The sequence below is a fragment of the Cucumis melo genome, chromosome 6, assembly GCF_025177605.1.
Source record: "Cucumis melo cultivar AY chromosome 6, USDA_Cmelo_AY_1.0, whole genome shotgun sequence".
NCBI lineage: Eukaryota > Viridiplantae > Streptophyta > Magnoliopsida > Cucurbitales > Cucurbitaceae > Cucumis > Cucumis melo.
In genome coordinates, this window is record NC_066862.1 from 16983571 (window position 1) to 16996563 (window position 12993).

Below are 12993 nucleotides of genomic sequence, written 5' to 3' on the forward strand. Positions count from 1 at the left end.
TGGGATGCTGAAAACTCCATGGTTGAAGACATCAGCTGCAATTACATGTGCTACTCTACGGTCAAAGGATTGTGGGATAGTGTGACACAGATGTATTCTGATTTGGGCAATCAATCACAGGTATTTGAGTTGAACTCAAATTGGAAGAAATACGCCAAGGAGGTAACTCGATGACATAATGCTTTCACTCCCTAAAAAGAATTTGACAAGACCTAGATCTCTTTGATTTAGATGAGTGGAAGTCTGTAGATTATCTTGCATTACAGGAAATTGTTGAAGACAGTCGTATTTACAAGTTTCTTGCTGGCATCAATGTTGAATTTGATGAGGTTAGAGGTCGAACACTTGGGAAAACCTCTTTTCCATCTATTAATAATGTGTTTGAAGAAGTTCGCAGGGAAGAAAGCTGCATGAATGTTATGGGTGGAAAAAAACCTATCGACTTCGTAGAAAGTTCTGCCTTGGTAACTGAACAAAAAGCCATGGGGTCCTCTAATCACTCCAATAAGATACATGAAAAGCCTCAAGCTTGGTGTGACCATTGCAATAAACCTTGACATACACGTGAAACCTGTTGGAAGCTTCATGAAAAACCTGCTAATTGGAAAAGTTGTAAGCAAGGGAAGAGAAATTCCCTCCTACGCACCTCAAAAGCAAATGTTGGTGATTTTAAACCTATTTAGCAAGGAGCAGATTGATCAAATCCTGAAACTGCTAAAGACTACTTCATCTAGTAATCCTAGTGTTTTCTTAGCACAATCAGGTAAGTTTCCTCAAGCCCTCTCTTACATAAATTCATCTCCATGGATTATCGATTCTGGAGCCTCTGATCATATGACCAGTTCCTTTTCCTTTTTTGCATCCTATGCCCCTATATATTGCAATAGAAAAATTCGTACCGCCGATGGTAGTTTCACCTCTATTATAGGAAAAGGAACTATTCCTTCGACTACAAAACTTAGTTGCATTTTGTCCTTCATGTTTGCTTGCAATTTGTTATCTGTTAGTAAAGTCTCTAAGTATACTAATTGTCGTGTTGTCTTTTGTGTCACTTAATTGTACCTTTTAGGATCAGGACTCGAGAGAGATGATTGGATGTGCGAGGATGGTTGATGGCCTCTATTACTTTGATGAAGTTTTAGCTAGTCATAAACAAGTTTAGGGCTTGAGTAGTGTCTATTTTCCTTCTGCTGAAAAAACTATAATGCTTTGGCATCATAAATTAGTGCATGCTAATTTCTTTTACTTAAAGTATTTGTTTCCAAATTTATTTAAAGGTCTTGACTATTCATTTTTTCAACATGAAGTTACATTTTTGTCAAACATCATTGATCACTTATTTTCCCAAATCTTACAAGGCTTCTTCACCTTTTTCTTTAATTCACTCGGATGTTTGTGATTTGTCTAAAGTTTTAACTTAAAATGGTAATCATTGTTTTGTCACCTTTATAGATGATCGTACTTGTTTAACCTGGCTTTATTTGTTGAATAACAAGTCAGAGGTGAAAGAGGTGTTTGTTAGATTTTACAATATGATTGAAACTTAGTTCCAAACTGAAATCTGCATCCATCACTCTGATAATGGCATTGAATATTTCAATGAACAATTAACCAATTTCTTACATGAAAAGGGTATTTTTCATCAAGCTACATGTTGTGATACTCCTTAGCTAAATTAAATTGTTGAACGAAAGAATAGACATTTACTTGATGTTGCTCGTGCCCTTATGTTTTCTATGAATGTCCCAAAATCTTTGTGGGGTGATGTAGTCCTTATAGCTACATACCTGATTTACTGAATGCAACTAAGGTTTTGAATTTTAAAACTCCTTTGAATCATTTAAAAAGTTACTTTCCTACTGTTCGGTTGTTCTGACTTACCCATTAAATTATTTGGTTGCCCTGCTTATGTTCATAATCCTAATCCTACTCACTAAACTTGACCCTCGAGCTGTTAAATGCATTTTTGTCAGTTGTCTCCTATAAGAAGGCCTACAAATGTTTTGACCCTTCGACCAAAAGGTGTTGTGGGAGTATGGATGTGTCTTTTTTGGAAAATCAACCTTTTCTTAGCCAAAATTCTCTTCAGGGGGAGCCACCTAACCTTGAAGATAATTTTTGGGACACTTCACCTATCTCAAACATATTTGATTCTGAAATTACGAGTTCTAATTCTTTGATGCCAAGTATGGAGAGTTCTTCTTTAGGAGGAGAAACACTCTAGGTTGACTTGACAAGTAAAAAACTTGAACTACAAGTTTATACTAGAAGAGACTTTACTTGAAGAAATCGAGAACAAATAGTTGATCTATCACAAAACCAATCTAATACCCCGATAAATGATTCTGAAGATCCAAGTAACATACATTCCCCTTTGATCTTCTAATTCTTCCGGTTCTTCTCATAATTCCTTGTTTGATGTCTTTGATCTTGATATTCCAATTGCCCATGGGAAAGGTACCCGTAAATGTATCACATATCTCATTGCAAACTTTATTATGACAAATTGTCTGACAGTCATAAAACCTTCACATCCAAAATAACCAACTTGTTTGTTCCAAGGAATATACAAGAAACCCTAGATGATTTGAGTTGGAAATTAGCAGTGATGGAAGAGATGAATGTGCTAAAACAAAATTGCACATGGGACATAGTTGAACTACCAAAAGAAAAGAAAATAGTTGGATGCAAGTGGGTGTTCATGGTAAAATGTTGTTGATGGAAGTGTTGAAAGGTATAAAGCAAGATTGCTTGCTAAGGAGTTTACTCAAACCTATGGAGTTGATTATTAAGAAATGTTTGCTCCAGTTGCTAAAATTAATTCTATTAGAATTTTGCTATCTATTATAGTTAACTTTGATTAGCCTCTTTGTCAACTGGATGTTAAGAATGCCTTTCTCAATGGGGAACCAGAAGAAGATGTATTTATGGACTTGTCACCTGGTTTTGAGGTAGATGTCGAGATTAACAAAGTGTGCAAGTTAAAGAGATCATTATATAGTCTTAAACAGTCTACTAGAGCCCGGTTTGAGTGCTTCGAAAAAGTAATCACTAGTTATGGATTTACTTAAAGTCAAGTCGTTCATACAATGTTCTACAATCATACAAGAAATAACAAGGTTGTGGTTTTGATTGTTTATGTTGATGATATTATTCTTACAAGCAATGATGAGACAGAACTAACTTTTGTGAAGAAAAAATTAGCAGATGACTTCCAAATCATAGATTTAGGAACTTTAAAGTACTTCCTAGGCATGAAGTTTGTCAGGTACAAAAGGGGCCTTCTTGTCAACCAAAGGATGTATATTCTTGGTCTAAAAGAGACTAGTTTACTTGGTTGCAAGGCAATAGGAACTCCAATTGAGCAGAATTTGAAATTAGAAGCTGCAACTAAGAATGAGGTAAAGGAAAGAGGAAAGTACCAGAGACTGGGTGGGAAGACTCATATATCTCTCTCACACGCGTCTCGACACCACTTTTACAGTTAGTATGGTAAGTTAGTTCACGCATGCTCCTGGGCCAGCTCACTTTGACGCAGTTTATAGAATCCTATGATATTTGAAAGGTACTCCAGGAAAAGGCATATTGTTTCAAATATATGACCATCTCAATGTTGAAATTCATACTGATGTTGATTGGGCAGGTAGCATGATTGATAAAAGATCCACCTTTGGATACTGCTCCTTTGTTGGAGAAATCTTGTTACCTGGTGAAGTAAAAAACAGAGTGTGGTTGCAAAAAGTAGGGCAGAAGCAGAGTTTAGAGCTTTAGCCCATGATATTTGTGAGGGTATATGGGTCAGAAGATTTTTGGAAGAATTGAGATTTGCTCAGACAATGTCCATGCGCATTTATTGTGTTAACACGACAGTAATTTCCCTTTGCCCACAATCCAGTCCTTCATGACAGGACAAAATATATTGAATTCAATAAAACACTTATAAAGCAAAAGATCGATGCGAGAGTAATATGCATACCTTATCATCCGACAACAGAACAAATTGCATGTGTTAACTAAAAGCCTTCCAAAGTAGCCATTCAACAAATTGATTGACAAGCTGGCAATGTCTTATATCTTCAAACCTGCTTGAAGAGGAGTGTTGCTTGTTTCCTTTTTTGTAGTAGTTGTATTGTATTTGCCAAGTTTATTTTTTTCTTCTTTGTAATGGGTTCTTTTATTTAACAAAATCCTTCTCTCTTTGCAAAATACAAGAAATATATGATAGTATTAATTATATGTTTAACATGTCCTGATGGTAACTGTGTAAATCCTTGCTTAAAATGCTAATTTTTTCCCTGGTAGTCTGATACTATACCATATTTCACTTGCATTTTTACTTTATTCAACCCCACTTCCTTCCGCACCTGAGTTGGAGTTGCTGATCAATAAAATCAATAATATTATCTTTCTTGGAGGAAGAATAAATTGTCAGCAAATTTATGGCTTGTAACTGAGAAGAGAATTTTTCCCATCAAGTGCAGTGGCCTTACATGCAATAACTTAATCTTCATCAACTGATTGAAGATTTTAACCCAATATGGTTTTACGAGGAAATTAAAGGATGGACTTTGGCATATTGTCAATCCTAATGGGCTGTTTCCTACCGGATGGCAGATTTAGGGTTTTTCATTGAGCTTACAATCTAGTGATAAAAAATGAACCTCATATCTTCTGGTTGACTTCAGTTTATGCCACCTTGTAGGAAATTTAGAAAGGTAGTAGGTTTGTTCTTTCGAATCCAACAGCAGCTGCACATGTCCTTTATATGTAATGAATGATCCATAGAACAAAACAGAAGGTAGCTAATCAACTAAAGTCATCTACACTCACCACCAAACGGTGGGGTGGGTAATGGAAAATTAGATCCGGTAAAATTCAATCTTCTAAATCAACCCATGCAGAATTTCTGAAACTTCAAACTGTGGTAGCCCTATTTCATATCTCATTGCTGACTCTATTTTATTATACCTAATTTAGGTAGTAGCACAAATGATGATAGATCTCTTGCGGAAGTCATAAAACAATTATAACCTGTTTTTACTGCATGATGCAGGGAGAGAAGGAAGTTTTAGCACTTCTTACTCGACTGGATCTACGTAATGTCCGTTTTGCAAATTCTCCTCCAGGCATGTCTATTACTTGAGTTCTTTTTCTCATTTTTGTACCAGTATCTATGTGCATGCGTATCTGTGGGTGATGGTTTCCGTTTGTTAAATCATTTACCTAAGTTGGGTTATATACTCCGAATAATTTTAGACTGTTGAAGTATTATTTTGCTTTATGTTTTTTCCCACAGGAAATGTAGATCAATCAGTGCACCTCGTAGCTGGTGAAGGGCTAGAGGCTTATCTACCTCTTGCTGATATGATTGATATCTCTGCCGAAGTCCAACGCTTATCGAAGCGCCTTACAAAAATGAAAATGGAGTATGATGGATTTATAGCTCGGCTCAGTTCTCCAAGTGTACGTTACTTGCTCAAAAACATACTTCAGATTAGTATCTATTTACATGTTTTTTCCCTGAAATAGAATACATATGAAATAGGTAACTCTACATAATATTGAAAACATTGAAATTTTCAGTTAGTAAAAGATAAACTAGTACGGAATTGTTTCTTCCTTGTATCTACCTCGTCGTTTACTAATGGTACCGAGCTGCTTTTATTTATTATTTTTTTTTTGGGGGGCGGGTGGTTTGGGAACTTTGACTCATTTTTCAGTCACGTCCTCGAACATATCCAACAAGTGACAACATCAAATCAAATCAATTTGACCTTGTATAGGATTAGTTCTATAGGTTTTATAACTGTGTTCCAGAGTTCTAAGTTCGATGAATTTGGTATAGCATTTATATATCAGTGCCTTTCTTACAACCGCTTTTTAGTGACTCACACCCGGATGAACACCCTGTTTTTTTGTTTATTTGAAATGAGGGACTGATTTAACAAATACATTTTCTTTTATATTTGCTATTCATTACTCAATGCGTTGGATATGCAATCTTCTGATTCCAACCTAAAATGATGTTACATTTTCATCTATTCACCAGAAAAAGACTTCAGCTTTTTTCCTTTTAAGAAATACATAAACTGAAAGGGATTTCAATTGAACGCCAAAACATATTACAGCTCTTTTGCGGTCTGGTTTGATCTTGCAGTTTGTAGAGAAAGCTCCCAAGGACATCGTCCGTGGGGTAAGAGAAAAGGCTGTAGAAGCAAAAGAGAAGATAGCTCTCACCGAGAAGCGCCTCTCTCTCCTTAGATCAACTGCTCCAGTTCCTGATTGTTGACCACCAAAAATTGGTTCCAGTTTTCACAGTTCAACTGTGTACATATACTGTTTCACTATCAAAGAAGTAACAAGAGATTGATGAGGCCAATTTATGCGAGGCTTTCTGAGTTGTAAGAGCTCCATTTTTCTGGTGAATTAATGTGCCGCTCCATCCCATGAAGAGTGTTCAACTAATAAAGGCTGAGCAACCCCCAGGCTAACCCCAGAAATAGAGGCTGAGATGAAGCATACCAAATAGTTAAAAACTTGAAATCTACTCTTTCTTTATGTTAGTTATAGCCCAGGGAATAGTTTTTTTAAAACGATTCTTCACTTCGTTGATTTATTATTTTTCCAGTGGAATATCAACTTGTAATATGTATTTTTAGCCTTTTCTGCTAATTCTTGTTGTCATTGTAGTCGTATGTGGTGGAGATGGAGCTCGGTGTCATCATCAATGTTAGGCTTTCCATTATTAAAAGCAAGTTTTCATGAACTACTTAATATAAATGAGTTGATTCTAAGATTTGAGAGCCAACTTATTACTTATCCAGGTAAATTTTATATCATCTATAAGAATATCTCTACAATATATTTTTAACAAGTTTATAGAAAAAAAACTGTTGAAAGCAAGGGATCGGTGAAAATAAAACTTTTATTTTATGTTTTTGCAAACATGGTACCGTATTCAAAATCAAATCTTAACCCGAACAATTGTTTATAATGTATCATTATATATTTATAAATCATAAAATTAGTGCTAATTACCTACTTAGCAGATAACAAACTATGATTAGTTTGTTTATAAGTGTGTATGTTAATTTTTAGGGGTTTTTTCAAAAATATAAAGAAGCTGCAAAATATTTATACTATATAGAATAATTCCAAAAATGGAAAAAGTTCGGAGGTGCACCGTGTAAAATATAAAAAATGTTTCGTCAATTATGTCGTCAATAACGCACGCTAATATATTTACGATTTATATGCGATCGTTTAAATATGACTATAATTTATATGCGATCGTTTAGATTAAATATGGTTCAATATATACGCGATCGTTTAGATATGACTAATTTATACGCAATTGTTTAGATATTGCTACAACGCAATCGTTTAAATATGGGTACAATGCTACAATTTATATGTGATCGTTTAGATATAGCTATAATTTATCTTTTCAATTTCATTGTTTAATTTTGTTACATAATCGTTTAGATTTGGAAACCAAAATCTAAATGATTTTTTTTTAAAATTTGGTACACGATTTTTTTAATTCTTTTGCTAGACGATCGTTTATATTTTGTTACACGACCATTTACTTTTTTAATATGATTGTTTACTTTTTTTTACACGATCACTTACATTTGGCATTTTTTATACAAACGATCGTTTACTTTTTTAAAACGATTATTTACATTTGGCTACTTTAATCTAAATGATTTTCTTTTTCAAGATTATTTATACACAATCTTTTACTTTTTTTACACAATGGTTTACTTTTTTTTATAAGATCGTTTGCATCTGGCTACTCCAATCTAAATGATTTTTTTTTTCAAGATTCTTTATACAAAATCTTCTAGATTTTGCTATTTTTTTTTTACACAGTCTTATACACATTAAATTTTTCTATTTTTTTTTATACACAATCTTATACAAAGTCGTTTAGATTTGGTTACCTAAATGCAAATGCGTAAAAATAAAAAAATAAAAAAAAAGAAAGACGATGGAAAGAAATTGCAACGAAAAAAGAATAGGAAAAGTAGAAAGACGATGGAAAGAAATCAAAGCGAAAAAAAAAAGAAGAGGAAAAAAAGAAAAACGATAGAAAGATTAAACAACGTAAATAAAGAATTGAAAAATAAGAAAGATGATAGAAAGAAATCGTAGAAAAGAAAAAGAGGAAAGAAGAAAGACGAAATCATATGGGAAGAACGAAGAAGAAGAAATAGAGGAGGAAGACGAATCACGAGAAAGAAAGAAAGATAGAATGACAAATCTGGAATATTTAAAAAATGGCTAACTTATGGGTTTTGTTACACGGGCCGTAAATAGTTTGGTGTTTTGTTACATTTATAATAGTTTCTCTAACTTTTATTGTATAGTTAAGTTATATTATATAGTTTATAATATATTACATAATAAAAGCTCTAATTTTTAGAAATTGAGTTTGTAACCCACCAAGCTATATTTTAGAAGGTAAATGGTCAAAAATAGCATAATTAACAATATTTAGAAAATATAATAAAATTTCAAATTCTATTGATGGTAGTATTGGATTTTATGTCCTAGTACTAGTTTGTAATTTAAAATCAAATTTATTCAAGTAGTTACCGAGGATGTATTAGTGAAAATAAATCCTATAATCTTGAATCTAATAAACTAAGATCTGTTAGCTATTTTGTGTGAACTTAGAAACGTAAATATGGATCAAGTTTGAATATATAGCCTAAATGATTTATATATCTGAATTATGTTAGCACCTTATTCATAGTTAGATCAAATGGACAAAAATATATTTATAGTTAGATGAGTGCAACTATGAGATTTTAGTAGAACAATTCGTTAGTTAACGAATTTTCATTAGCTCGGTCTAAAAGAGTTTAGCTAATTAATCTCATATTATTGGAGCTCATTATCTATAGATTCATTAAGTTCTCTTACTAGCTCATATGAAATAAACTTATAATAGTATGTTAGATTAATATAAATTAGGAAATAAGCGAAGCTGATAAGTATATGTGATATAGCGATCGGTTACTAGTTAAGAGATAGAGTATTTATGTTTAATTGGGACTTGAATATAAAAAATACGAACATGGATTCATATTCGGAAGCTCGAAAATGATGGAAATAGTCAAAGTTGTAAAAATCCAAGGGTTGACTTTTGACTCTGAAAAGTGTAACTTTGATTTTATATTGAAATATGAATTGAATTTTGAAGAAATAAATGTGGATTCACGCTTGGGAGGACAAAGTTAGTCAAATAGGACAAAATGGTAAAAAGTCAAATTGTTGACTTTTGGTTTGAATTGTCAAACTTTGACTTTGACTAAGAGTCTGAAAAGACCATTTTGCACTTGGTTAAAGTCAGTGGAAAAATCTAACATTTTGTTAGATAATTGCACTAACTCCTAGTGGGCTATATGGTTGCACAAGATGTTGATACCAAGCCTACTAATGCCCATTAATGGTTAGTAGAGCATGAGGTGTTAGGCTTTGGTGAACTAATTATATACATTTATGCATGTAATTAGTCTATTTAAAAAATACTTTTCAAATGTTTGAAAAACTTTGGACTCTTTAATTACTTTTCTTAAAAAATTCTTCACCAAAGAATTTTTTCTTCTAGCTCTCAACTCTAAATTCATTCCTCCTAATTTCATCTCTCTCTCCTTCATTTCTTCACTCGTTAAGTCCATCAACTCGATTTGAAATCTAAAGAATAGCGAGCCAACAGTAGTTATGGTCTGCTTGTGTACGTGAGAAGATTACGATCAATTTGAGAGCTACAAAGGTATGTGTTATATAAACCCTAGTTTTGATTTAATTAGGGAGATTTATACATTTTGTTGGAATTTAAGTCCTAAAACTCGTAGTTGTAGTTTAAAATTATATTCTATTCAATTAAGTGGTTGTTGAGAATTTATTAGTGAAAATTGAATATTATAATCTTGAATTCAATAAACTAAGGTCCCGAGGCTATCTAGTGTAGAGTTGAACTTTACGTAGAGTCATAAAGGTGGATCAAGTTCGAGTATATAACCCAAACGGTCCATAATGTATGAATAAGGTTGGGACGCCTTATTCTGGGAACACTATGGATGCAACTCACTTTGTAGTTAGTACAAACGATGTGGTCTTGAATCGTTCATGTAGAGACATGGAAGTGGGGCATCCTACGTAAATAGCGCATAGGTAACTTAATCTTAATCCTGAGCTAACTATGAACTTTTGTTTAAACAAAATTGTCCTTAAATCTACATAGGTAAGGGTAGCTCAACAGTGTTCACTCAATAAGCCTCCAATTTCAAGGGTAAGATCGGGTGGATGGCTAGGGACATAGAGTGCAAAACGAAATTCACTCCTACCCGCTTTATGGTTAGTAAATAGGTTATTCCTTCAAGGATTGAATCCAAATCTTGAACAAGGAGCCCCACCCTCTTATTGGAGAAATATTTTTTGACGATCTAAATGACTATGATCAGGAGATGCTTCGATCATTTGCCACTAGTAATCACTCCACAATGTGAAATGCATCCATGCTTGCTTAACTTCTTACTCTCTCCACCACTCCACTTAAGTTCATTCTACAATGACATGCAACTTTGTTGCCTGTATTTCAGAGTACACCAATCCTGGAATGCCTACCTACATAACCATCATAGAGAGAAGAAAGGATACCCATTTACATTCACTGTGACTTTAAGATCGGCAGTGGTGGGGGTAGTTGAATACATACTTGCTTGACTTCAACTACCTATTGATGTATATGAGGGCTTGAATGAACTTACTCTTTTTTAAATTTAAACGATGATTCTTATTGTTAACGGCCTTCTTTAAACTATAAATGTCCTTTACAAAATCACTATCTATTCTTGTTGGCCTCTTGTATCATATCTACTTGATTTCATTAAATAGGTTATTTCCTTTGCAAGGGGAAGTGCATGGAGCAACCTCCTCTAGATTTGACATCTTATTTATGCAAGAATCGAATTGTATACTTGGGCATGTCTCTTGTCTTTCTATCATAGAGTTGATACTTGATGAATTTCTTTACCTTCTTAAAGTGTGTGAATGAAACAAAACCTATTTATCTTTACATTAACTCCGCGGGGACAACAAAGGTTAACTATGTTAAAGTTTTATGTCATTTTTATCTCTTTTATCTAGCATAAACTTTGTGGGAGTATTTTTAACCTTGCATTTTTAATGATTGTGATGCAAGCTGGTAGAGGTCTTTGTTGTGTTAACCATGTACAATTTTCATAGCCTTTAAAAGTAAAATAAAAAAACGATTATTAACCTTGTGACCTTTTCCATGTGATAGTAGACCCCATTAAAGTGCTTGTATTTTTTTAGGGTGGTGAGAAGTTAGATTATGAGACTGAAGCATTTGCAATATATAATGTTATAAGATTGTGATGTGAATTTTTATTTTTAGTTTGTTTGGTATTCTATTTTCTTTTAATCTTTCTTTTATTGATATTCAAGACATGTTTAGGATCAGACGAAAATTGTTTAATGTTCATGACTTAGTATTCCTTTTAAGTGCAGGTATGTTAAGTCTCCTATATTCATATCGGATATATTTTCATTTCTTTTTGTCCTTATTTGGTACTATAGGCTTAAAGGAAATCATCATCGGTTACAAATGATTTTCAGGAGGTTGAATGTAAGGTATGTTATGTGTAGAAATTTCTATATGTGAATTGGCATTTTGGTATACATACAAAGGTGCTCCTAAATTTAATTTGCGGGTGTGTTGAGAGAGAGGGAAGCTTTATTCATGTTGAATTTATAACTTTCAATTCATTGCCTTCGATCTTCTAATCCAAAATTCTTCTCCTTAAAATGTGCAATCTCAATTTAGCTTGAAATTCCAATTATCTGTGTACGTGATTTTTTCAAAAAGGCGTTGTATGTAATTTCCACATATTCTTATTTCTCCCAATTCTCGACTTCCAGGTTTCTTTGTCCTTCACCCACCACCAAAGCTAATTGTATTCTCTTTCGGTTTTCTCTTCTCTTCTCCCTCCACTTTACTCTTCTCTCAAGGTACTTCCTTCTTTCCAACTGTTCTCTATGTTCTTGTGAACCCTTTTGATGATCACCTCATTTTTTGACCAAAGAAGCCAACATAAAATCGTAGGAAAAAGTCTCAAATAGCCCAAAAAAATTTACATTTCCACTTGTTCTGAATTGTAGACTTTTAAAGATGTTTTCATTAGTTGTTGTGTTGCCTTTAGAAATGCATGAGTTGTGTATTATTAACAAATTGAGGAATTTGAAACAACAAGAACTACATTAATAGTGTGTTAAATAGTTGGGGGAATATCAAATACTTGACTTGTTGACTTGTGGAGTTCTATTTCTGATGTTCTTGGAATGACTAAAACCATTTGTTGAGTATGTGTTACTTTATGATTTGGTAGGGGGAGGGGGAGGGGGAGAGGTTATTCATTTGAAGAGTTTTATTTGTTGATACCCTTGGAATAACAAAAACTATTGGTATGTGTTAGTATACGATGTGTTGATGTTTATTATGATTTTTTTAGAAACATTGATAGTTACCAATGTAAAAATAATTGACTACCTCTTTGTATTTGCACATATATGTAATTTAGAAGCGTATTAAAGAAATTGACAACGAAGGGATAAACGCTTCTTCAGACGATGTGGCAAATGATGCAATAAGTAAAGTTCTTGGTTTTGACCGGGGTCATATTAGAGCATTTGGATTTAAGTCACCTCATCGAAGTTTTCTTTATTGTCTAAAAAAGATCGCCATTACACCAAACTCGAAGAAAAGTGTGAGAAGATGGAGGTTGAAATGTCTCAAATGAGATGCATTTTTATGGAAACCTAGAAGACATACATTGAAGACATATATTGAGGATGTTGTTGAAAGCACAGCATCATGGCCTTCTGATAAAGTTATTTTAAGTGTGTACATTCTTTACCTATTAACTTCTAGCTAGTTTTTTCAAATAAAATCTTTGTGTG

General features: G+C 33.3%; 1 protein-coding gene across 5 annotated transcripts in view; it reads left to right on the forward strand.

Moving 5' to 3' along the window:
- The window catches only part of LOC103496791 (valine--tRNA ligase, chloroplastic/mitochondrial 2), a 55568-nt gene extending 48774 nt beyond the window's left edge, over window positions 1-6794 (forward strand). For all 5 annotated transcript variants that reach the window (XM_008458785.3, XM_008458784.3, XM_051085539.1 and 2 more), the window contains 3 exons: window positions 5054-5126; window positions 5297-5463; window positions 6158-6794. In XM_008458785.3, the coding sequence (XP_008457007.1) occupies window positions 5054-5126; window positions 5297-5463; window positions 6158-6289 (372 nt within the window). In that variant the 3' untranslated portion in view covers window positions 6290-6794. The remainder of the gene's footprint in view (window positions 1-5053; window positions 5127-5296; window positions 5464-6157) is intronic.
- The last annotated feature ends 6199 nt before the right edge of the window (window positions 6795-12993 follow it).